General features: G+C 48.5%; 1 protein-coding gene across 1 annotated transcript in view; it reads left to right on the top strand.

The window, feature by feature from the left end:
- The first annotated feature begins 297 nt into the window (after nucleotides 1–297).
- LOC146075653 (intercellular adhesion molecule 5-like) overlaps nucleotides 298–26963 on the top strand; it is a 60103-nt gene continuing 33437 nt past the window's right edge. The window contains exons 1-3 of the mRNA XM_083185083.1: nucleotides 298–454; nucleotides 6863–7082; nucleotides 20076–20345. Coding sequence (XP_083041209.1) covers nucleotides 7019–7082; nucleotides 20076–20345 — 334 coding nt within the window. The 5' untranslated portion in view covers nucleotides 298–454; nucleotides 6863–7018. The remainder of the gene's footprint in view (nucleotides 455–6862; nucleotides 7083–20075; nucleotides 20346–26963) is intronic.

A 26963-nucleotide genomic window follows, 5' to 3' on the forward strand; every position in this document is an offset into this window, starting at 1 on the left:
AATGACTGTCGACCTTAGTCGGGTCGACAATACGATCCGCACCCGTATGGGGCCATAACCTTGTTCATTTTGTCTACGATCAACTTTTGCATTTTCATGGGTTTGTATTGAAAGCTGCACCTAATCTGCACTGGTGCATGGCACTATAGGAGAGTGTAACTCTTATTCTACATACTTTATTTTGCCGACAAAATCCATCATTGCAGGAGAGTCTGGGAGGTGAATTCACTTCTATATACAGCGTGGAATAAATACTGATTTTATTCGGTCATCTGAGGAGCAGATAAAAATGATTCCACTTTAAAAGGTTCACATGGGGAGTGTTTGAAAATAACCCACTGCTGGGAACGCTGGATGCTGGGCGGAAAACAACAACTAGCAAGTATTCCATGCTGCGATTACAGGAGACATGGAGAGGAGGAAACTGCTGCATGTAATGTGTTCCTGCTTCAAGGTAACATTCCTGTCCTATACACACAGGGCTCAGCTTCTTACACTCTGCTTCCTTCCAATTCTCCATAGAGTTCGTACCATTACTTCTTGTATGTCCCGTTACTAGAACTCTTACTTCTTATTTCCTCTCGCTATACAGTATCTCCTCCTATTACTCCATATAGCCTCTCCCTATATCTCCCCCCCTTACCCCATACAGGGGGGTAACTAGAACTTTGTGGGCCCCATTGCAAAATTTATAATGCCCCCACCCCCACCCCGCAATGCCCAATACAAATTATGCGACACACTGCAATGCCCATTACACATTATGCAACATACCATAATGCCCATTACACATTATGCGACATACCATAATGCCCCTTGCAAATTATACCACATGAAGCAATGCCCATTACACAATGTGCCACGCACAACATAATGCCTGTTATATATGGGATACAGGGGATGCAGTTAAGATCCCGGTGGTCGGGATCCCGGCGGTCGGGATCCCGGCGTTCAGAATCCCGACGCCGGAATCCCGACCGCCGAAATGCTGACACTTTCTCCCTCCTGGGGTGTCCACGACACCCCTGGAGGGAGAATAAAATAGCGTGCCGAGCGTAGCGAGGCACCGGGCCCGCTGCGTGGCGAGCGCAGCGAGCCCGCAAGGGGAGCGATCCACGTCCCCCCCTTGTCGGCATTTCGGCTGTCGGGATTCCGGCGTCGGGATTCTGAACGCCGGGATCCCGACCGCCGGGATTCAATACTGAATCCGTGATACAGTCAGCATCCTGGCTGTCAGTATGTTGGAGTTCAGAAAAACAATGCCAGCATTCTGACTGCTCACAGAACGCCGATGCCATGGGGCGGACTCGCATGGCCCAGCAAGCCCCAGTTATGTGTCTGCTGCTAAGACAGACTGCATGTGGTGCAGCATCATCCTGACAGCAGTGCTTCTCGCAGACCCTGCCGGTGCTGGCTACCCCAAGCCGCTGTGGGGTCTGCAGGACTAACGTTAGGCCAGTGAATGTAGCTGTGTTAATGTTTGCTGTGATGCGGCATATTGAGCAGGAATGTGTGATCATCACCTGTGAATAGCCACAGCCTGGCGCAGCAAGCAGCATTGTAGTAAACCTTACGTTTGTATAGTTCATACAGAGAAGCACATATTTTAAAAGAAAGCTACAGTAAACAAAACATTTTAAACTTGTTATTTCAGAATAATAATATTGCTGCTGCTGTAACATGTAGCACAGCTAACCAGAGAGAAGCAGCCAGCAGGACTGTCTACTACCACGCAGACCCTCACTGTCACTGTCTTCACAGCAGTCAGCCACTATGGGGTGGCAAGGCTGGCTGCTCCTCTAATCCAAGCAGGAATGCTCCATTCGCATCATCGACATACAGCTTCCCCCCACCTGCCCGGCACTGTGCCTCGGCATCCCCCCCCCCCCTTCCTAAGCAATGACGGCGGCCATGGGCGGCTCCCAAGTTAAAGGCCCCCACAGCTGCTGGCCCCATAGCAGCTCTGCCCTCTGTATTTTCGCCACTGACCCCATATACCCTCTCCCTATATCTCCTCCTATTACCCCATATACCCTCTCCCTATATCTCCTCCTATTACCCCATATACCCTCTGCATATACCTCCTCCTATTACCCCATATAACCTCTCCCTATATCTCCTCCTATTACCCCATATACCCTCTCCCTATATCTCCTCCTATTACCCCACATACCTCCCCCTATATCTCCTCCTATTACCCCATATACCCTCTGCCTATATCTCCTCCTATTACCCCTTATACCCTCTCCCTATATCTCCTCCTATTACCCCATATACCCTTTCCCTATATCTCCTCCTATTACCCCATATACCCTCCCCCTATATCTCCTCCTATTACCCCATATACCTTCTCCCTATATCTCCTCCTATTACCCCATATACCCTCTCCCTATATCTCCTCCTATTACCCCATATACCCTCTCCCTATATCTCCTCCTATTACCCCATATACCCTCTCCCTATATCTCCTCCTATTACCCCATATACCCTCTCCCTATATCTCCTCCTATTACCCCATATACTCTCTCCCTATATCTCATCCTATTACCCCATATACCCTCTCCCTATATCTCCTCCTATTACCCCATATACCCTCTCCCTATATCTCCTCCTATTACCCCATATACCCTCTCCCTATATCTCCTCCTATTACCCCATATACCCTCTCCCTATATCTCCTATTACCCCATATACCCTCTCCTTATATCTCCTCCTATTACCCCACATACCCTCTCCCTATATCTCCTCCTATTACCCCATATACCCTCTCCCTATATCTCCTCCTATTACCCCATCTCCCTATATCTCCTCCTATTACCCCATATACCCTCTCCCTATATCTCCTCCTATTACCCCATATACCCTCTCCCTATATCTCCTCCTATTACCCCATATACCCTCTCCCTATATCTCCTCCTATTACCCCATATACCCTCTCCCTATATCTCCTCCTATTACCCCATATACTCTCTCCCTATATCTCATCCTATTACCCCATATACCCTCTCCCTATATCTCCTCCTATTACCCCATATACCCTCTCCCTATATCTCCTCCTATTACCCCATATACCCTCTCCCTATATCTCCTCCTATTACCCCATATACCCTCTCCCTATATCTCCTATTACCCCATATACCCTCTCCTTATATCTCCTCCTATTACCCCACATACCCTCTCCCTATATCTCCTCCTATTACCCCATATACCCTCTCCCTATATCTCCTCCTATTACCCCATCTCCCTATATCTCCTCCTATTACCCCATATACTCTCTCCCTATATCTCCTCCTATTACCCCACATACCCTCTCCCTATATCTCCTCCTATTACCCCATATACCCTCTCCCTATATCTCCTCCTATTACCCCATCTCCCTATATCTCCTCCTATTACCCCATATACCCTCTCCCTATATCTCCTCCTATTACCCCATATACCCTCTCCCTATATCTCCTCCTATTACCCCATATACCCTCCCCCTATATCTCCTCCTATTACCCCATATACCCTCCCCCTATATCTCCTCCTATTACCCCATATACCCTCTCCCTATATCTCCTCCTATTACCCCATATACCCTCTCCCTATATCTCCTCCTATTACCCCATATACCCTCTCCCTATGTCTCCTTCTATTACTCTATATAACCGTGCTATAATGCAAAGGGGTCACAATACATTTACAATACCTCTTAACACTTGTGAAGTGGAGGATGGCACATTTGCACGTCTAATGGGTCTACGATCTGAGGTGCACACAGGAGGAGGGGTTCTGAGTACATAGATACACCGCTGCCATGCCAATTATCATTGATAGACAGAGTCCTACCTACATAGCTATGGGGGTGGCCGAGTACAGAGAAGCTGCTGCAGCATCCAGCTCCTGCCATCTCCCATGGCGCCTTTGAGTGGCAACTCACCCATCGCTGACTCCTTAAAGCAGGTCAGCAACCGCCTGCTACACTAAGCAACTTCCTGCATCACTTCTTTTAATAAGTATTTTATTTTATTTTTTTAAATAGCCAGATGTAACTAATTATCAATGGTGTAATAAACATTGTGCTACCAAATACAGCAGAGGAGTCTGTAAGCAATAAGAAAACAAGAAATGTGAATGTTACATGGAATATATTTGCAACTTACTCCAGGGACGGACTGGTCCCTGGCATCTCACTGTGCCTTCCAGAGTCTGAACTACTATTGGTGCAGCAGGTGCGTTGCACTAGGGCCCCTGAGAACTAAGGGGCCCAATGCATATTCTAAACTTGGGTTGGAATGGAGGAGGGGGCCCAAATTATATTTTTGCACCTGGGCCAACCACTCACAAGTTCCACCACTGGTGCCTGCACAACAAGGGGAGAATGCAGGTTTGCCACGAGTCTAGGGAACCTTGTCTCACGGTATGACCTCTATATTGGTGGGTTGGATAAAGAGAGGGCAGGTGGGCGGCCGAGAGGAGAGTCAGAATCTCCTCTCAGCCAACATTGCCTATCTGTGTCAGACTGGCCCATCCAGTTATCGGCCCAGACGGCCCCGTTCAGCAACTCAACATCTCATGAGTTGCAGTTTGAAAAGCAACACACACCACATGAATTATCTGACAAAGTGCAACATAGAGCTGCCACACTAATGTGCGGTGAGGTGAGGCAGAGCCTTTCCTGTCATACTCTAGTATAAAACAGAGTTTTGATTACAAATATTATATGAAAAGTACAAAGAAGATATTGTACTGTAAATATCTTATTTGTTTTATACTAGCCATTTTTATAGTCAAATCTCTGGCGTAAAAGTCCATGACAGGTGAGGCAGTGCCCTCCCGCCTTGGTTTAATGCACATTTCTGATCTGAAACCACCAAATTTCCAGTAGTACTGCTGCACCTTTGTTTAATGTCCACATAAACACTTGGGTACATATATTGTGTGTATATCTGGCTCTGGTACTAGTCAGTGCCTCTCTAGCCATTTTCCTCATCACATGTCCCTTACAGGCACAAAATGGCGCCAATTACTGATATAATGAAAGCCCTCTCAGACAGACAGCTAAACAGCTTGGAGCTGGTGCAAATTTTAAGGGGTGCACCCCCCTGCACAACAGGCAACTCCCCTAAAAATGCACTCTCAAATTGAAGTAAATTCATGGTGATTTCAGGAAATCGAGAAACTCACCGAGATCTATCTTACTTTTGCATTATACAGTGAATTAACTCATAAATTAATTCTAGTGGAGACCGTTATTGTATCAAGTAGCCAATGTGCACACTAATAAGGGAATTCAATTAAGTTAGAGTTTGCAAAAGGAGTTAAACTTTGAATTACAATTTGCACTACTCTTGCAAATTTTGTCTAAAAAATGAACTGGGAAAGTGATCTTCCTAGACCCCAAAAAGGGACATCTTCGTTAGCAGAATCATATAGAAGGCGGTTAGTGAGTATAAGGAAAGTACCTTTTCAAAGGTGTCAAATATATGATTTTAGTATTTTTTTTTTAAGTTATATAATGTAGAAAACTTACAAAATGTGATTTAATTACAAAGCATTTTTTCACCCCAAAAATGACATGTAATCAGTGCTTAAAGTAGAGATGTGCGGGTTCAGTTTTACCCGATTCTCAAAGCGGGATCTTATTGGCTATCGGCTATCACATGTTTTGGATAGCCAATAAGATCCTGCTTTGAGAACTGAGTAACTCCGGATTAAACGGAACCCGAGAATCTTATAGTGGTCCTGGAGAGGTGGAGGAACTCATTTGGGCTCACAGGGGGTTATTTTAGTTCACTCTTTCTGACAAAATCCTTCTTAGATGGACAAAACCATGTGCACTGCAGGTGGGGCAGATGTTACTTGTGCAGAGAGAATTAGATTTGGGTGGGGTTTTACTTCAAAGTGAGATCTATATTGCAGTGTAAAAATAAAGCAGTCAGTATTTTCCCTGCACAGAAACAAAATAACTCACCTAAATCTAATTATCTCTGCACATTTTACATCTGCCCCCCTGCAGTGCACATTGTTTAGTCCATCTAATGCCCCCCATACACGGTCCGTTTTTTCGGTCCGTTCTGTACTTTAAAAGTACACATCGGATCTGATCGCATCCCTAGTGCATGCAATGTGCATGCACTGCGATCAGATCCGATGTGTACCTAGTACAAAAAGTATGTGCAGCACATACTCTTTGTACCGTACTATGTGATGCGCGGGAGCGCGCATCGCATAGTACAGAACGGAGCCATACACAACGGACCGTGTATGGGCTCCTTAAGAAGGATTTTGTCAGAAAGAGTGAAATAGAATAAGGCCCTGTGTGACCCATTAGATGACAGTAGGAACTGACTGAAATTGGTATGCCCAAAATCTGTTTTGGGCCATATATTGCATCTACTGCTATTTTTTCATGATTAAGCCCATGCAGAGCTTGAGAAGAGGGAGGTTTCTGGGCAACTGGATGCTCCTCCCTGTGTTCGCCAATGCTATATGGTACCAGCTGTGTGGAAATATTACTGCCATTATCCATATATGAAAATTTGAAACCGAAAGACACCATATCCACTGTGAATCTTCTGGGTGTATGACCCATGGTCCTAACTGCGCATAAGTCTAGTGAAGCACCCTCTTTGAAGGATGCTGGGAGGGATCCGATTTGATCCCTCCCCACAAAGAAATGTGAAATAAACCTATGTGCATGCATCATTAAATGCAACTTTTCAGAATTATTTCTATAACTGCTTAATATACCATAACACCTCCAACTACCTCCTCCTTCAGTGAAAGTGTTGCACTTAAAAATCCCAGCACTTGACTTATGTCATATTATTAAGTAGCTTTTTACGTTGCTAAGTCTGTCTCCCATCCTGTCCTGCAGTGAACGAATCTGATAACTCTCAGGGAAAAAAAAGTGCATCTTCTACCCACCGACTTCCTTCCCGCTATTGTTTGGACAAAGTTTGCAATAAGAGAGAGCTTCACACTTTATTTGACAACCATCTAGCTGCACTGATATATATGTAGCTGCTCTCCAATGGAGTTCTTCGTTCTCTGGGCTGCCATTGGCGTTTGTATATTACAGGCTTTTAAAGTTCACGGTAAGTGTAATTTTAATGTGATAGCTTTGTTTTTAATAACAGATTCCAGTGTGAAAGTGGAAAATGATTATCTTGTGTGCTGCCGTAACTAGACAGGGCAAGGAAGGCAGTTCTGTGGGATACGTTATGTTTCAGTGTAAAAAATACATTTGTTAAAAAAGCATTAACATGATAACGTGTGTTCTTCAACACTGAAGTACTGCGACATATGCATTATTATGACTTACTGCTGACTACAGTATACTATTCAGTGAGTACTGTTCCATTTCTGCATAAGTATGTAGTGTTTTGTTATGCATGTATTGTTATGGTATGTATGCATGTATTGTTATGGTATGCATGTATTGATAAGGCATGGATGTACTGTAGCTAGTCATATGTTATGCACATAGTGATATGGTATGCATGTATTGTTAGGATATGCATGTCGTGATAAGGTATATATGTAGTGTTAGGGTATGCATGTAGTGTTATGGTATGCATGTAGTGTTATGGTATGCATGTAGTGTTATGGTATGCATGTAGTGTTAGTATATGCACGTAGTGATAAGTTACCGTATGCATGTAGTGTTACCGTATGCATGTAGTGTTATGGTATGCATGTAGTGTTATGATATGCACGTAGCTATATGGTATGCATGTAGTATTAACGTATGCATGTAGTGTCATGATATGCACGTAGAGATATGGTATGCATGTAGTGTCATGATATGCACGTAGAGATATGGTATGCATGAAATGATATGATATGCATGTAGTGTTATGGTATGCACGTGGTGATATGCAAGGGCGTAACTACCATAGGTGCAAGGGGACGGGTGCAGCTGCTATGGGGCCCAGAGCTGAAGGGGGCCCATCTTTGCAGTCTAAGTAATATGTTTTACATACATTTATCACCATCAGCTACTAAATAGGGGGCCCATACAAACTTTTGCTATGGGGCCCATGAATATGTAGGTACGCCTCATATGGTATGCATGTAGTGTTATGATATGGACATAGAGATATGGTATGCATGTAATGATATGATATGCATGCAGTGTTATGGTATGCATGTAGTTATATGGTATGCATGTAGTGTTATGGAATGCACGTAGTGATATGGTATGCATGTAGTGTTATGGTATGCACGTAGTGATATGGTATGCATGTAGTGTTGTGGTATGCATGTAGTGATATAGTATGCATGTAGTGATATGGTATGCATGTAGTGTTATGATATGCACGTAGAGATATGGTATGCATGTAATGATATGATATGCATGTAGTGTTATGGTATGCATGTAGTTATATGGTATGCATGTAGTGTTATGGTATGCACGTAGTTATATGGTATGCATGTAGTGTTATGGTATGCACGTAGTGATATGGTATGCATGTAGTGTTATGGTATGCACGTAGTGATATGGTATGCACGTAGTGATATGGTATGCATGTAGTGTTATGGTATGCACGTAGTGATATGGTATGCACGTAGTGATATGGTATGCACGTAGTGATATGGTATGCATGTAGTGTTATGATATGTACGTAGTTATATGGTATGCATGTAGTGTTATGGTATGCACGTAGTGATATGGTATGCACGTAGTGATATGGTATGCATGTAGTGTTATGGTATGCATATAGTGATATGGTATGCATGTAGTTATATGGTATGCATGTAGTGTTATGGAATGCACGTAGAGATATGGTATGCATGTAGTGTTATGGTATGCACGTAGTGATATGGTATGCATGTAGTGTTGTGGTATGCATGTAGTGATATGGTATGCATGTAGTGATATGGTATGCATGTAGTGTTATGATATGCACGTAGAGATATGGTATGCATGTAATGATATGATATGCATGTAGTGTTATGGTATGCATGTAGTTATATGGTATGCATGTAGTGTTATGGTATGCACGTAGTTATATGGTATGCATGTAGTGTTATGGTATGCACGTAGTGATATGGTATGCATGTAGTGTTATGGTATGCACGTAGTGATATGGTATGCACGTAGTGATATGGTATGCACGTAGTGATATGGTATGCATGTAGTGTTATGATATGTACGTATGTACAAGTTCCACCACTGGTGCCTGCACAACAAGGGGAGAATGCAGGTGTGCCACGAGTCTAGGGAATCTTGCCTCATGGTATGACCTGTATATTGCGCGTGGGTTGGATGAAGAGAGGGCAGGTGGGCAGCCGAGAGGAGAGTCAGAATCTTGCGATGATCTGCCAACATTGCCTCTATGTGTGGTCAGACTGGCCCATCCAGTTATCGGCCCTTTTGCCAGATGGCCCGTTCATCTCATGAGTTGCAGTTTGAAAAACAACACACACCACATGAATTATCTGACAAAGTGCAACATGGAGGTGCCACAGCAGCCACAGTGATGTGCAGTGAGGTGAGGCAGAGCCTTTTCTGTCATACTCTAGTATAAAACAGAGTTTTGATAACAAATATTATATGAAAAGTACAAAGAAGATATTGGCCCTTATTCAGATCTGATTGCAGTACAAATTTGTTTGGAAAATGGGCAAAACCATGTGCACTGCAGGTGTGGCAGATGTGACATGTGCAGAGAGAGTAACATTTGGGTGGGGTGTGTTGAAACTGAAATCTAAATTGCAGTGTAAAAATAATGCAGATGTGACACCCCAGACTCTGGAGGGTGCCCCTGCTAGTACCAGGACTGAGGGTGCCATTTCCCATTTGCCCAGTAAACATACCATGCCCCACCAAAGGGTTGCTAGGCAACCAAGCTGTGCAGCCCACGTGAAACTGGACCTGGAAGGGGTTAACCCTGCAGGGCGAGGAGAGCGCGAACAGAGATGCCCTGTGATTGGTGGAACGTTTTGAGCGCGAAGAGAGGGAGGAGGAGTGTAGGCTGGCAACGGAGGAGAGAGCGTTGCGCGGCTGGTACCTGGGACGGAAGGAGATCCAGCAGCGTGTGGCGTGGAAGAAGACCCCAACTGAGAAGGATCCCAGCGTCGCAGCGAGAGAGACCAGGCGCGTGAAGGAGAAGATCCCCGGCGAGGTGAGCGGCAGCAGCACTAGTGACCAGCCGCAGCAGCACCCGCCGCGTCATCAGGCAGCGTCTCCTGCACCGCCGACGGAGACCAGCCAGCGGGGAGAGACAGGGAGACCCGGCACAGAGCACCAGCAGCCGCCGAAGGAGAGAGTCACTGCCGCCCAAGCCCAGCCGCACAGTCACCCGAGGCCCGGCGCTGATCCCACCGCAGCAGCTGCAGTAACTGGCGGGACGCCCCGGGGCCCTGTACAGCAGCACCGATTGTGCAGGAGGCCCCAGGGGGAACCCCCTTGCACCCACAAGAGCCCAGCAGTGATCGGGAACGGCAGGCGCCGCACCAGAATTGTAAGTGCCATACACCTGCATCCTGACCCTCCCCTGCAGCCAGCACTCCACTGAGGGCCCCCCAAAGGACCCCCTCTACCAGGCCCTTGGGAACCCCGAGATAGTAAAAGCCCCAGGAGGCAAAGGATTGCTCCCTTCAGGTCACAGCCTTATGCAAAGAGCTCACTGAGCGTATCCCCATAGTCCATTGGGGTACCAGGAGAGACTCTCTTGATAAACTTGTGGACAAGCCGACCCTACAGTGAGACCCCAATGCACCTTTGTTGACAGCCCCTGCACTGTGGAGTAAACTTGCTAGAAAGTTGGTTGTGGTTCCAGCTCAGGAGACTATTAAGCTTACAGCGCCATCTTGTGGCACAACTAGGAACTGCCTTGCCATAGGAATTATTCCCTCTGTTCCGGAATTCTGCCCCTTTAAGGTTGTCCCCTTCGCCCCCTTGAAGGACTGTTACCTCACGTGTCTTAAACCTTGCACAGGATTACCCGAGGCCTCCAACGGACCTTAAACCCCTATGCATAGGTGCTGTCGCCAAGACAGTTTAGTATAAGTATCTGGGTACCCAGTCACGTGACCGTGTTTACAGTATAGTCTTAATGTGTAATCCTAAATGTTATTTTGATTGATGTGCTGCAGTAATTTGTTATAACCTGTTATTGTCATATTTTGCCATCACAGTAATGTATTGATCTAGCATTACCTGCCTTAGATGTGTTAATTGACTAGGGAACTGATTAGATCGTTATTTGTGCCTGGTTCTATAACCTCGCCTCTGACAAAAATTGTACTTTGCCACTCTGATTACTATTGTGGGTGAACCCGCTGGTTATCCACTCAGGTATTATCGTTGTTGTTAATAAATACCTTTGAACCGCTATTTTAGTCTCATTTCTGTCTTGGCTGAGGCTCAGGCCGAAAGGACACGTCGCGCTCAAGACTCCCAAGGTCAAGGTAAAGGGTTACTGGCCGTCTTTTCCGGTGTACCACATCTAAGTTTGGCGTCCACGAACAGGACCGGAAAATGTCGGAAGACGGAACCCCAATACCATCACCCCGCAGACGTCTCCCACCACTACCGGAAGACAAAGAACCGCCAAAAGCAGCGGCGGCACAGATCATGATGCCCTACTACTTCGGGGCCACGTGGCTCCTCACATTCTCGGGAGACACGCGGACGAAAGGCACAAGCACTTTCAAGGCATTCAAGGACCGCATGAACTCGACGTTCAACCTATACCAACTGAACGAAGAACAAAGCAAAGAGATACTGATGGCACAACTGAGAGGGTCCGCCCTGAGAGAAGTAAAATCATGGTCAAAAGGCGACAGAGAGACGGCGGACAAGATCTTGAAAAAACTGGCAAAGATCTTCGATGCCAAAACCGTGCCAATGCTGAAGAGCAGGTTATATGCCAGGAAGCAGAAACAAGGAGAATCACTGCGTGATTTCGCACTGGCATTATACGAAGCCATGAAGGCAGTCCAAGCCGCAGACCCAAGAGAAGTGCAACTGGCGGACGAAATGCTGATAGACCTCTTCGTAGAAGGGGCGAGAGAAGAGACCACCCGCGCCCAACTCCGAATGATAAAGCGACAAGAACAAGGCTGCACCTTCGAGGAACTCAAAGAATCAGCACTACAGGTGTTAGAAAAAAACCAGAATGAAGAGCCGGAAGAAGGAGCTACGGGGGGAGAAGAAGAGGCGGAGGACCACTGGGAAGCCAGACACCAGGGACCTGGTAGTGCGAAGAAGAGAACAGTACTTCAGGAAGCACAATCGCCGGCAGGCCCAGATCCATTGTCCGCTATAAATAGCAAGCTCACAGAATTGACTCTAAACATGGCCAGAATGGGGCAAAGGCTGGAGCAGAGCGAAGCTAGACAAAATGAGTGGCGCCCGCGAAGAGAAAGAGGAGGAGGAAGACCGCGGTGGAGTACGCCCAGAGAATCGGGAAGACGATCGACCGACCGGTTCGACGACGAAGGCAGACCAATCTGCCGGAGATGTAACCAAAGCGGCCACGTTGAGAGAAACTGCCCTCAGGGCGATTTAAACGGGGAGACCCCGAGGAGGAGGACCGACCCTCGGGAGGAGACCCGCTACTAGGTCCCCCGAAAGAAGACTGGTGGCCTCGCTTCGTAGGGAAGTGCCCCCACATCAGTGTTGAGATCGATGGGGTGACAATGGAGGCGCTACTGGACACTGGCTCTCAAGTTTCAACTATCAAGCTGGAGGAATTTGACCGCCACTGGCCCAGAGAGAACATTGTCGCACCCCCCACCACGTGGCTCCACCTGTTGGCAAGTAATGGTCAACCCATCGACTATCAAGGCTACTGGGAGACAGATGTCAAGATAGGCAAAACCACCCTACAGAGACAAGGCTGCCTAGTCACGACCGCCCATTGTGGACACCTGCCCCCGATGATCCTGGGGATGAATATCCTCAAACACTGTCCAGAAGAGATGGTCGAGGCCCTGAAGAAAGGGATGAGGACAGCTGGCCCTAGAGAGAAGAAGACGATGCAGCGGACGATGCGGGTTCTTGAAGGACAACGGAGGTTCACAGACGACCGAGGCGAAGTCGGCAAAGCTCGGGTCGCAGACCGACGACCGATCCTGCTCCTGCCTAATTCGGAACACATCATCTGGTGTAAGGCCAGGATTGGCCCAGGAGGAGGAGCATACGATGCCATCCTGGAACCTTATGAACATGACGGCCACCCACCGTTTGCTGTGGCCAGAACGTTGGCTCGAGTCCAGGACGGTAGGGTACCGGTCCGAATTGTCAATCCTCACAATTACCCGATCAAGCTCCATCAACATTGCCCAGTCGCCCGAATCTTCCAGGTCGACTTCCAGGACGTGGTTGGGCATAACGTGACCTCTGTGACGGACGGCGAGGGAAACGAGGAGAGCCCACCAGCTGGGTGTGGTGAGGAAGTGTGGTGGGAAGACATCAAAATAGGAGGCCCCGACACCACCGACCCAGAACGCCAAGGCGTCCTCGAGATCGTCAGGAGGAATGCGGTGGCGTTTAGCCAAAGCCCGTCCAATTTTGGAAGAGCGAAGGATGTGTGCCACTACATCTCGACAGGGACCAACCCTCCCATCAAGGAGAGGCATCGGCCTATCCCTCCCGCAATGTACCAGCCGGTGAGGAAGATGATTGACGAGATGAAGGAAGCGGGAGTCGTAAGAGAAAGCCATAGCCCGTGGGCCTCTCCGATAGTCATCGTGAAAAAGAAAGACGGCAGTCTACGGTTTTGCGTTGACTATCGCAAGCTCAACGCGGTGACCCATAAAGACGCCTATCCACTGCCCCGCATAGAGTAGTCGCTAACAGCGTTGAAGACCGCGGCCTTCTTCTCCACGTTGGACCTCATGAGTGGGTACTGGTAGTCCCGATGGCCCCCGAAGATATGCAGAAGACCGCGTTCACGACGCCGATGGGACTCTTCGAATTCGAGAGGATGCCCTTCGGATTGTGCAATGCGCCCGCCACGTTCCAACGGCTGATGGAGCATTGTCTGGGCCACCACAACTTCGAAATGATATTGTTGTACCTAGACGATTTTATCATATTCTCAAGGACCTACGAAGAGCATCTCCAGCACCTAGAAGAGGTATTCCGGCTGCTAGCCAAGTCTGGGTTGAAGCTAAAACCCGCAAAGTGTCACCTTCTCAAGCCTGAAGTAGCCTACCTGGGACATATCGTCGGTGCAGAGGGCGTGAGACCAGACCCCGATAAGATCCAGGTCGTCCAAGACTGGCCAGTACCCCGCTCAGTGAGGGAGGTGAGGAGCTTCCTCGGCTTCGCCGGCTACTACCGCCGATTCGTAGAGGGCTTCGCCGGCATCTCCGCTCCACTCCACGAACTGTTGAGAGGAAAGTCTGGGCAAGAGAGAAAGGGGTCTGCCCCGGTCGATTGGGGGCCCGAGCAACAGCAGGCATTTGAGCAGTTAAAAGCCTCGTTGACGAATACCCCTTTGTTGGCTTATCCCGACTACGAGAAGCCTTTTCAAGTATACACAGACGCGAGCCACAGAGGACTGGGAGCGGTCCTGTCCCAGATACAGGACGGGAAGGAAAGGGTGATCGCGTATGCCAGCAGGGGACTCCGCAAGACCGAGCGCAACTGCGAGAATTACAGCACCTTCAGACTCGAGTTGCTTGCCCTGATCTGGGCCGTCACTGAAAAGTTTAAGAATTACCTCGCCGCAACACCCTTCGTCATCATGACGGACAATAACCCTCTGGCTCATCTGACCACCGCTCAGCTAGGGGCCATGGAGCAACGCTGGGTCTCACGCCTCGCCAACTTTCGATATACAGTGTCCTACCGAAGTGGCAAAGAAAACGGGAACGCAGACGCCCTATCCCGCCTCCCTGTGGAAGACGTAGCCGAAGAGAGTGGAGAAGTTGCCGAAGAACTGGAAGCTCCGCTCTTCCAGGCCGAGAGGAGAACTATGGTCTATTCCGAACCCTTGCTGGTTGCCGCCAATCAAACCGATACCGCCCCCACCTTTGGGACGCCTGAGGTAGACTGGGTTGAAGTTCAGCAGAAGAGCCCGGTGCTTCAAGACCTCTCCCGTCTCCTTCGACGACGCTGTGGCCTGACTAAAGAACAGAGACAGGCAGCAGACCCTGAACTGGTGAAGCTATTAAGACACCGAGGCCGGCTACAGAAACGGCAGGGCCTACTTGTACGAGTTAGTCTCCACCCAGGAACTCACCAGACCACCACGCAAGTGATCGTCCCACGGCAACAGGCCAGTAGATTACTCAAAGCATACCACGATGCCTCCGGCCACTTCGGCACGCAAAAGACCGAAGCAGTCTTAAGGACCAGGTTCTTCTGGATCGGCATGCGGGAAGACATCGAGCGGTGGTGCCAGAAGTGTGTGCCTTGTAGTCTCAAACGACATCCAGAGGCCAGCGAAAAGGACCCCTTACACCCCATCAAGAGCACCTATCCCCTCGAATTGGTGGCCCTTGACCACATAAAACTGGAGCCCAGCTCAAGTGGACACACTTATGCCTTGACAATGACTGATCACTATACCAAATTCCTGGTGGTGGTACCAGTTCGCGACCTGACAGCCAAGACAACGGCCGAACTGTTCTGGAAGCACTTTGTGAAGCCGTACGGGTATCCAGACAGAGTGTTGACCGACCAAGGGCCCGCTTTCAACTCTCAGCTGTTCCATGAGTTGTGCTCCACCTACGGCTGTAAGAAGGTCCAGACCACGGCATACCACCCCAGGGCAACGGACAGTGCGAGCGGGCCAATAGGACCATCTTGGGTATGCTTCGGAGCCTATCCACCGAACAACGCAATCGCTGGCCGACCCTACTCCCCGAGCTTACCTACGTATACAACAATGTGGAACATTGCTCCACGGGGTTTACCCCCTACTACCTCCTGTTTGGCCGACGGGGAAAGCTGCCAAAGGACCTGGAGCTGTCACCCGGCCTAGACAACCAGCCCCGCTTACAACAAAGTTGGGTGCAATAACACCAGCAAAGAATGGAGAATGCTCGGGAGATCGTAGAGAAGAGGATGGAAGCAGCGCACGTCAGACAAGAGACCGACTACAACGCTAATGCTCGTCCCACGCCACTCCAGATAGGCGACAGGGTCTGGAAGAGGAAGCACCATCGGTCAAGCAAACTCGATACAATGTGGGAGACCGCCCCATACACCGTGCTCCGCATCCCGGATGGTGACGTCTACACTTACCAAATCCAACGCAACCTTGGTGGGCCTGTCCTCACCGTATCGAGAAATCAACTAAAGTTGTGCATCGAGGGACCCCCATCAGAAGAAGACTCCTCTGACCAAGAACTCATCGAACTCGCTGAACCCATTCCTCTCCATGACCCAATGGAACTGTTGCTATTCATGAGCGGGCCTATGCCGAGATCACCAGTACAGACGGTACGCCACGAGAGCCCTACACGGCCAGTAACTGAAGATCAAGCGGATCCTGCCGATATCCCTGTTGTCCACCGTACTCCCGTCAGGGAAGTCCGAAGATCTGAGCGGTGCACAAAAGGAGTGTTACCACTCCGCTACCGAATGTAAACAGCACTGTATTACCAAATCTCTTTTGTACATATGTATATAAAAATTGCGTAGAGTGTTAAGATTTGTCCAACATTTGATAGTTACTGTGGCCCTTTGAAAGGACATTTCAGGGCCTCATCTTCTTGTATTTAAGTTCGGGACTTTATTCAGGACTTCTGCTTATCCGTAAATTGATGCCCGGGGACTGGCATCATTCCAGCAGGGGGACATGTGACACCCCAGACTCTGGAGGGTGCCCCTGCTAGTACCAGGACTGAGGGTGCCATTTCCCATTTGCCCAGTAAACATACCATGCCCCACCAAAGGGTTGCTAGGCAACCAAGCTGTGCAGCCCACGTGAAACTGGACCTGGAAGGGGTTAACCCTGCAGGGCGAGGAGAGCGCGAACAGAGATGCCCTGTGATTGGTGGAACGTTTTGAGCGCGAAGAGAGGGAGGAGGAGTGTAGGCTGGCAACGGAGGAGAGAGCGTTGCGCGGCTGGTACCTGGGACGGAAGGAGATCCAGCAGCGTGTGGCGTGGAAGAAGACCCCAACTGAGAAGGATCCCAGCGTCGCAGCGAGAGAGACCAGGCGCGTGAAGGAGAAGATCCCCGGCGAGGTGAGCGGCAGCAGCACTAGTGACCAGCCGCAGCAGCACCCGCCGCGTCATCAGGCAGCGTCTCCTGCACCGCCGACGGAGACCAGCCAGCGGGGAGAGACAGGGAGACCCGGCACAGAGCACCAGCAGCCGCCGAAGGAGAGAGTCACTGCCGCCCAAGCCCAGCCGCACAGTCACCCGAGGCCCGGCGCTGATCCCACCGCAGCAGCTGCAGTAACTGGCGGGACGCCCCGGGGCCCTGTACAGCAGCACCGATTGTGCAGGAGGCCCCAGGGGGAACCCCCTTTCACCCACAAGAGCCCAGCAGTGATCGGGAACGGCAGGCGCCGCACCAGAATTGTAAGTGCCATACACCTGCATCCTGACCCTCCCCTGCAGCCAGCACTCCACTGAGGGCCCCCCAAAGGACCCCCTCTACCAGGCCCTTGGGAACCCCGAGATAGTAAAAGCCCCAGGAGGCAAAGGATTGCTCCCTTCAGGTCACAGCCTTATGCAAAGAACTCACTGAGCGTATCCCCATAGTCCATTGGGGTACCAGGAGAGACTCTCTTGATAAACTTGTGGACAAGCCGACCCTACAGTGAGACCCCAATGCACCTTTGTTGACAGCCCCTGCACTGTGGAGTAAACTTGCTAGAAAGTTGGTTGTGGTTCCAGCTCAGGAGACTATTAAGCTTACAGCGCCATCTTGTGGCACAACTAGGAACTGCCTTGCCATAGGAATTATTCCCTCTGTTCCGGAATTCTGCCCCTTTAAGGTTGTCCCCTTCGCCCCCTTGAAGGACTGTTACCTCACGTGTCTTAAACCTTGCACAGGATTACCCGAGGCCTCCAACGGACCTTAAACCCCTATGCATAGGTGCTGTCGCCAAGACAGTTCAGTATAAGTATCTGGGTACCCAGTCACGTGACCGTGTTTACAGTATAGTCTTAATGTGTAATCCTAAATGTTATTTTGATTGATGTGCTGCAGTAATTTGTTATAACCTGTTATTGTCATATTTTGCCGTCACAGTAATGTATTGATCTAGCATTACCTGCCTTAGATGTGTTAATTGACTAGGGAACTGATTAGATCGTTATTTGTGCCTGGTTCTATAACCTCGCCTCTGACAAAAATTGTACTTTGCCACTCTGATTACTATTGTGGGTGAACCCGCTGGTTATCCACTCAGGTATTATCGTTGTTGTTAATAAATACCTTTGAACCGCTATTTTAGTCTCATTTCTGTCTTGGCTGAGGCTCAGGCCGAAAGGACACGTCGCGCTCAAGACTCCCAAGGTCAAGGTAAAGGGTTACTGGCCGTCTTTTCCGGTGTACCACATCGACAGTATTTGCCCTGCACAGAAACAAAATAACTCACCCAAATGTAACTCTCTCTATACATCTTACATCTGCCCCACCTGCAGTGCACATGGTTTTGCCCATTTTCCAAACAATTTTGTACTGCAATCAGATCTGAATAAGGGCCATTGTACTGCAAATATCTTATTTGTTTTATTCTAACCATTTTTATAGTCAAATCTCTGGTGTAAAAGTCCATGACAGGTGAGGCAGTGCCCTCCCGCCTTGGTTTAATGCACATTTCTGATCTGAAACCACTATATTTCCAGTAGTACTGTTGCACCTTTGTTTAATGTCCACATAAACACTTGGGTTCATATATTGTGTGCATATCTGGCTCTGGTACTAGCCATATATGTACGCAGAGATATGGTATGCATGTAATGATATGATATGCATGTAGTGTTATGGTATGTACGTAGAGATATGGTATGCATGTAATGATATGATATGCATGTAGTGTTATGGTATGCATGTAGTGTTATGGTATGCATGTAGTGTTATGGTATGCACGTAGTGATATGGTATGCATGTAGTGTTATGGTATGCATGTAGTGTTATGGTATGCATGTAGTGTTATAGTATGCACGTAATGATATGGTATGCATGTAGTGTTATAGTATGCATGTAATGATATGGTATGCATGTAGTGTTATGGTATGCATGTAGTGTTATGATATGTATGTAGAGATATGGTATGCATACATTGCTATGTAATGCATGCAGTGTTATGGATGCATGCATTGATATGCTCATACCTCCGAACAGTCCCAATTTTTGTGGTACAGTCCCATTTTGTGGGGACTGTCCCACATCCCACCCGGGACTGGCAGTGTCCTGTGCGGGGTAGGGGCAGTTGGAGACCCCCCTGTCACCTGCTGCTCTGTGAATATTATTGACTGTCCTAGACATTGTCTGTGAGCTATATCACAATGATCATACCAACCCCCTACAGGGAGCAGTGTGGAGGGGAACTGTATCATACCTCCCAACTTCTGGCCGTAAGAAAAAGGGACACTCGCGCGGCGAAGCCGCGCGAGCGTCCGAAAAGGGGGCGGGGCGTATGCAAATGAGGGCGCGGCTTATGCTAATTTGCCGCGACCTCATTTTCATACGAGAATAGACGCTGTGCGCATGCGCACAGCGTCTATTCTACTAGATTGGGGGGTCTCCCAACTGCCACCCCCCGCAGCGGGACAATGCCTGCCGCGGGTGGGACGTCGGGACAGGACCCGAAAATCGGGACTGTCCCGACGGAATCGGGACAGTTGGGAGGTATGCTGTATTACTGATAGAGAAATACTATTACAATGATGCTTTGCTCATATACACTATAAAATGCATTATACACAGGCATTTAAAGACAATGTATACTTCCTGATAGAGAAAGTGCCTCAGACTGGTTTAACCATTATTCAACTTTTCAATGCTTAATACCTCGGCCTCTGTATGAGGTTTGGCAATGGCAAAGATATTGCGGAAGTCACAGTGAGGCAGAGATGCAGTGATACAATGACATGCACTGAAATCCAGTGATAAATGATTGAATCCTATCTCAGGTTTTTTAATGCTGATCTGCCTCTCCCCAGCTTTTCTGCCAATTCCCACGCTGCATTTTGAGAACAAGATAATTGAGGAAGATGACACCAACATCACGTGCACCTTACCATATACGGCCCATATGGACGTGCATCTGGAAATAAAGGGCAATGTAAAATTCACAAAATGTGCGACAATTAAGGGAAACTACTCTAAGGTGTCATGCATTCTGGAGGTCACTAAGGACATGCATGAGATGGAGTTTACATGTGAAGCGCTGTTTAAAACCCAAAGCCAGCCACAAAAGATGTATATACAAAGTAAGTATAAGTGCAATATTACAACAGCCAGTAGTTCATTGTGAGCAGAGGCGTTACTGGGTCTGGGGACACCCAATGTGTACTCTGTATCCCCCTTGTGCTCCTCTGGCTCAAGCAGGCCAAAAAGAGGGTGTGGCCAAAGTTAAAGGAGAGTCGATGACATCACTCCGGGGCAGCCCAGGACAGGAGCTGAGTGCTGCAGGATAATGTCATATTGCAGCACTTGGCTCCTGTCACTGTGGAGCAGCCGGCATCTTGTGTTTCCCCCTATGAGGCTGACACTTGGGTGCGGCCCGCACCACCCTTCTGACACCACTGCCTATGAGACATAGCCGCCCACTTACTAATGAATATTTGCGGTAAATATTCAAAACCCACCGCATGTATCACAGAGGGACTGCAGCAGGAATATCCTGACTGCCTGCTAGCCACATCTCTCATAGGTTTATAGGGGGCTTGTAATGCTACTTGAGATCGCCGTAGCCCATAGTAGCCTTTGGACTACTTGCCACACCGCCAGCGGGGCAGTGTGGTCAGCTAGGTCATCGATAACCATGCATGCGCAGGCCACCGGCACACGTCGAAACAGATCGCAGGGATGAGCTCCTTTCGGAGTCCCTGCCCCTGCATCTGGACAAGCGATAGTACAATGCAATCCTGGGTGGTAGATCCCGCCCACATCGCATTGCATATGCGATCCTATAGTAAATGGGCCCCATAGGGCTGTATCTCTAGGGGGCAGCTTTTCAAAGCTACAGATTTTCAGTTGATTTTCCTGCAGGATTAATAATGACAATAATACTAAATGAAATTGTTTTGCTTTCAATATTATTACCATTGGAAATCCCACAGGCAAAACCGCTGAAAATTTGGAGGCAATGACAATAAACTGCTTCGTAAATATAGTCCATAGTAGGTTAATATATATTAAAAAAAATTAATTTGTTTGTACCAAGCTTAGCTTTTCATTTACATTGCCTACAGTCATACATGCATTTATATCATCACGACTAGACTACTGCAATGCTCTCTACCTGGGTCTTCCAAAAGAATTGCACCGCTTGCAGCTGGTACAAAATGCAGCCTCCAGACTATTAACTAACCAGCCCCGCTCCAGCCACATAACTCCCCTTCTCTACACCCTTCACTGGCTACCTGTAAAATGGCGAATCGTTTTCAAGATTGGCTTACTCACTTTCAAGGCCCAACATGACCAGGGTCCAAGGTACCTGCAGCAGCTGCTGATTCCTTGTTTTGTATTTCGAGCTGTAAAGACAATGGTAAAGCACTTTGAGTCCTATTGGGAGAAAAGTGCTATATAAATATCATTATTATTATTATTATTATTATTATTACATTGAAAAGATTGTAGCACTATGAGGATTTTTATCACATGCATTTAGTATTATTATTATTACTATGAACTTTTATTTATATGGCTCCACAACGCTTTCACAGCACCTAACAAAGCACATAAGGACTGGTGTAGGAAGGAGGGATTTGGGCGGACTTCTCGGTCAGGCGCAATCTTTTTTGCCGTGGTGGATTGCATCTGAATGAGGAGGGATAGGTGGTACAGATGTAGCGGGATTCATCTTTGCAGGTGATGGCGATGGCGTCGCCATCCCCGGCCCCACCGCCATCTGTATGCCGGAAGAGGACGCGCGCGCACGAGGTGCGCGCGCGTCCCCTTCCGACGGTGCTGCCCTCGGTCGCTCGGTGCCCACACAGGGCAACCGCACACCCCCCCCCCCCCCCCCCCGCAGCCTCCTCGGGTCCCCCCCTGCCCCCTGGAGCGGGAGGCGGACAGTATTGCGTCCGCCCGCCGCCCGGATACTGAGACGCGCGTGCGTCTCAGTCAGATAGAGGCGCCGTGTTGCTGGCAGATCGCCAGCAACAACAAGGCCTGCTACATCTGTAGGTACCACAGGCACTTTGCAATATCACAAGACAAGTTTATTTAAACTGACAATGAAAGACAAAGGATAATAAAACATGTGGAGGATTAAACATATGAAAATGACATGTATAAAATGACAGAGTATAGTCAATGCGTGGGTGGACCAGGGGTGCCTCTTACCCAAGCCAGAAGATGGAGCCACAGGTGGAAAAGTGCAGAGTGCCTCTGGATGCACCCTTCTAGGCGCCAAAGGATAGAGGCTGGGAAGGTGCCTGGGTCCAAAATTACACTGCAGTAGCCAACACGTTTCGAGCAGATAGGTCTGCCTCAAGGCTAACACAGGTGGAAAAGGCACTCTCTACTTTTCCACCTGTGAGGGATTTTGTTTCCTTAGAAGAAAAAAAATTATTTACGGTCAGAGCAGTCAAACTTTGGAACTCTCTTCCTGCAGAAGTGGTGTCGACAGACACAATAAATACGTTTAAAATAAGGTTGGATAAACATTTATTGGTTAGAAACAACCATGGGTACTAATAAGAATCATAATACCTAGGTTGAACTAGATGGACACTTTATCCAGCCTTATCTACTATGTAACTATGTAACATAAACAAATGAGCAAAACAAAAAAAATAGGGACTTACATTAATGGATGGTATTCAATGAGGCTGATTCGCCAGGTTTTTATGGCGATTTTGTGCTGTAAGGCGAATTTTTGACTAAAACGGTGAATCACCCTATTCAATGACCAGATGGCGAATACTTTTCAAGGTTATTTTCGCCATGATTCACCGAGTAGCAATCGCTATCTTTTTATGGTGAAGTGGAATGTGAACTTTTAAAATAAAGTGTTTTGTTTTTTTACATTTGGTGTCAAAAAATCAGGAATTTTATTCTGAGGAGGGGCATGCTATTTTTATTCATGTGCTGTAATTTTTAATTTAAAAAAATATATATATATTTTTTTTTTACACAGACCAGCCAGCAGGGGGCCGGAGCCGAGCCGCTCATTACATATTCATATATTCACTTCACCCGATCATTACATATGCATGATCGGGTGTAGTGAATATACCCGGTCCCCTGCTGGCACCCCCGGGGGGCAGCCTGTGCTGCCTGGCACCCAGGGAGCCCACCTCCCCCTCACAAACGTTCTGGGGCAGGCAGGGAGACTTCCATCTCCCTGCCTGCCACCGTCCTCAGGCTCCCTGCGGCGTTTGCCGCAGGAGCTCATATTCGCCTGTCAGGGGCAGCGAGCCCCTGACTCGTTGAATACTGGAGCCGGCGAGGCTCCGGAACACAGCGAGCAGTGGCGAATGTGCAGCAAATCCTAAACAGGATTCGCTGCACGTCGTCAGTATTCTCATTGAATACTGCCCAATGTAGGACAAGTACAGGGTATACAGGCCTAATTCAAAATATATTGCAAAGCACATTTTTTTAGCAAATGGATAAAACCAGGCTGCACTGCAGGTGGGCCAGATGTAACATGTGCATAGAGAGTGACATTTTCTTGAATCACGTGCCAGATAGTATCAACATCTTTGTTTCATGGCACCACTAGGCCAAAAGTTTCTTAGCGAGAAATTAAGAAGCGAAGTCCTTGGTGTTGCTTGTGTTTGTGAACATACTGTATGACTGGCAGCCACTATCGCATAAACTATAAATAATTACATTTGGTCCTGAACCACCATCCCGTGTTACCCCTGCAATTTCTCAGTGGTACTTAGTGTGGGAACTGCTGGTCTATGCAGTTAAGTAATCTGCTAGTTGTGTACAGTATGTGCCCTACTGGCAGTGTTTTGTGGAACTTTAAAATGGGCAGCTGTGTACTTAAGGCCCACATATACTATGCAATGTACCTGAAATTTGGGCTCTTTTCCTGTCTTTTCCGCAATCAATCCCCCCAAAAATACTGCCCAAATAGCAGGTGAATGACAGACGGTCCGATGCGATGAGTGGTCACATATGTATCGCACCGGAGCCCGCGAATCGCACCAGCTGCACAGGCAATCTCTTGGATTGCTTCTGCAGTTGGGCACGCTTCGCATGTGATTTATTGCATGCAAAAGGACCGCATACAATTATTTATTTATGTATTTACAGTTTCGTATATAGCGCAGCAGATTCCGTTACACTCAGTGGCGCTGGAACGTTTTTAGGTTGGGGGGGGCAAGATATAATCTCATTTTGGCGCCCCCTAAATTGCTATATGTTACCCCCTGATAGTTAATGAAATATGTTTTCATCAATAGTAATAGAGTAACAGAAAAACACTATAGTTTTATTAGTAACAAAATAACATTTGTCCAGCACATGTCCCCACATCCCTCATATGTCCAGCACATGTCCCTATAACCCTCATATGTCCAGCACATGCCCCCACATCCCTCATATGTCCAGCACATGTTCCTATAACCCTCATATGTCCAGCACATGCCCCCACATCCCTCATATGTCCAGCACATGCCCCTACATCCCTCATATGCCCAGCACATGCCCCTACATCCCTCATATGTCCAGCACATGTCCCTATAACCATACCTCCCAACTGTCACGATTTTAGAGGGACAGTCCCGATTTTCGGGTCCTGTCCCGCTGTCCCACCCGCGGCAGGCATTGTCCCGCTGCGGGGGGTGGCAGTTGGGAGACCCCCCAATCTAGTAGAATAGACGCTGTGCGCATGCGCACAGCGTCTATTCTCGTATGAAAATGAGGCTGCGGCTAATTAGCATAAGCCGCGCCCTCATTTGCATACACCACGCCCCCTTTTCGGGGGGGTAAGTTGGGAGGTATGCTATAACCCTCATTTGCCCAGAACATGTCCCCACACCACTCATATGCCCAGAACATCAATTGTTCACACACTCCCCATAACTTAATACATCCCCAATGTACATTAACTCAAATTGTGAGCAAGTTTAGAGATCTCCTCAACTTACTTTTTTTTGTTTTGCTGCCTGGATCCCTCCCATACACAGCAGGGCAGACACGCTGGCCGCAGCAGGATGGGGTTGGAGCGCGCTGGGGACCTGGATGCTGGATGCCATGCCCATGCGACGCTCATCGCTGAAGCAGCAGGGGGCGGGCGGCCGCGGCGTCGGACACTGTAAGTGTCAATCAAACACCGCTGGGCAGGGCGGCCGGCAGGGAGGGGACTGAGTCTGACAGGGAGGACGGATGGAGAGACCCGGCGCAGCGGCGCCAGCGCGCATAGCACTGCAGGATATGTGAGTGTAGAAAAGACCTCACACATACATCAAGACACAGACGGGCCCCGGCCGGGCTCTGGGGCCCTTCAGATCGCCGGGGCCCGTCACACATGTCCCCCTTGACCCCCCCCTGTCGCCGGCCCTGACAGCGCCCCCAGACAACGGTACTTTAGCGCCTCAGTAATTTTAGGGGGGGGCAAGCTGCCCCCTCGCCCCCCCCCCCCCCCCCCCGTTCCGGCGCCCATGGTTACACTATACAAATGCTGATAACACTGAAAGAACAAACTAGGTAAATCAGACAGACATAGAGGTAGGAGAGCCCTGCTGCAAGCTTACAATCTATAGGGACATAGGAGGGAAAAACAAGGACAGGTACCAGTAATAGCATAGCAGTCCCACCAAGTTACAAGTCCAGAAGGGAAGCTATATAATACATAAGTGCCTCAGAGGGTTATGCATATGGAACTTAAATATGATAGGCTTGCCTGAAGAGGTGAGTTTTTAGGGAACGCTTGAAAGTTTGGAGGCTAGCGGAGAGTCTTATTGTGCGTGGAAGGGCATTCCATAGGGTGGGAGCGGCCCATGAAAGTCCTGTAATAGTGGCCCTTATTCTAGTTGACTCGGACGGATGCGTATTTCGGACGGCCACCGAGTGTTCTTAGCCCCGCCTACCGTACGGATCGCTCACACTGTCCAAATGCGGTAAGATGATGAGCGGACAGACCGTGAGTGGATGTTTCATGTGAACACCTCCCCCATCTGTGGGAACCTCCCCCATCCTCCGATGGTCACCAACCATCGAATGATGAACCGAGCATTCAGGCAGCCCCAAGTGCTCCAGACCACTCGGACATTTTTTCGTATGAAAGCAGGGATATGGGCGGGCAGCTGACATCCAACTATGTCAGCTGTCCGCCCCCCACCCGTGCGTCACGGCTGGATTACCATACGTACGCCCAGCGTTTTAAAGGGAACGCCCATGAAACACGGGGCGTACGCATATGGTAATGAGCCCAAACAGCCCTTCACGCCCCTCTCCACCCCCTGCTCGGATGGATCTGTACGATCCTTGCCTGCACGTAATTCACGCCGTGTTCGGACGTGCGAGGCATTCGCACATGCGCAGAAACGCCTCTACACATGCGCAAACACAGTACATAGGCCGTCCGACTCAATCAGAATAAGGGCCAGTGAGTGGGAGCTAGTGATCCGTGCAGAACAGAGACACAGATCTTGTGCAGAGCGGAGAGAGCGATATATACAATATATCAGTTGTGACCCTGCCACTTGGGACCTTCCTGGGTGGCTCAAGGGGGGTTTGCTGGCGACTTCTCCAAGGGGAGAAGTCACCCTAATGTATGGCGGCCTTTATATGCTGTTATTTTTTATTTTTCCTTATTTATTGCAGTCATAAAATGAAATAAACACACAGTATTCTCTTGGGAATTGCAAATAACATTATTTTACTTGGAAGAAGTACACACAAAGAACACAAAGTGATGATCT

The sequence above is a fragment of the Crinia signifera genome, chromosome 4, assembly GCF_055691185.1.
Source record: "Crinia signifera chromosome 4, ASM5569118v1, whole genome shotgun sequence".
Taxonomy (NCBI): Eukaryota; Metazoa; Chordata; class Amphibia; order Anura; family Myobatrachidae; genus Crinia; species Crinia signifera.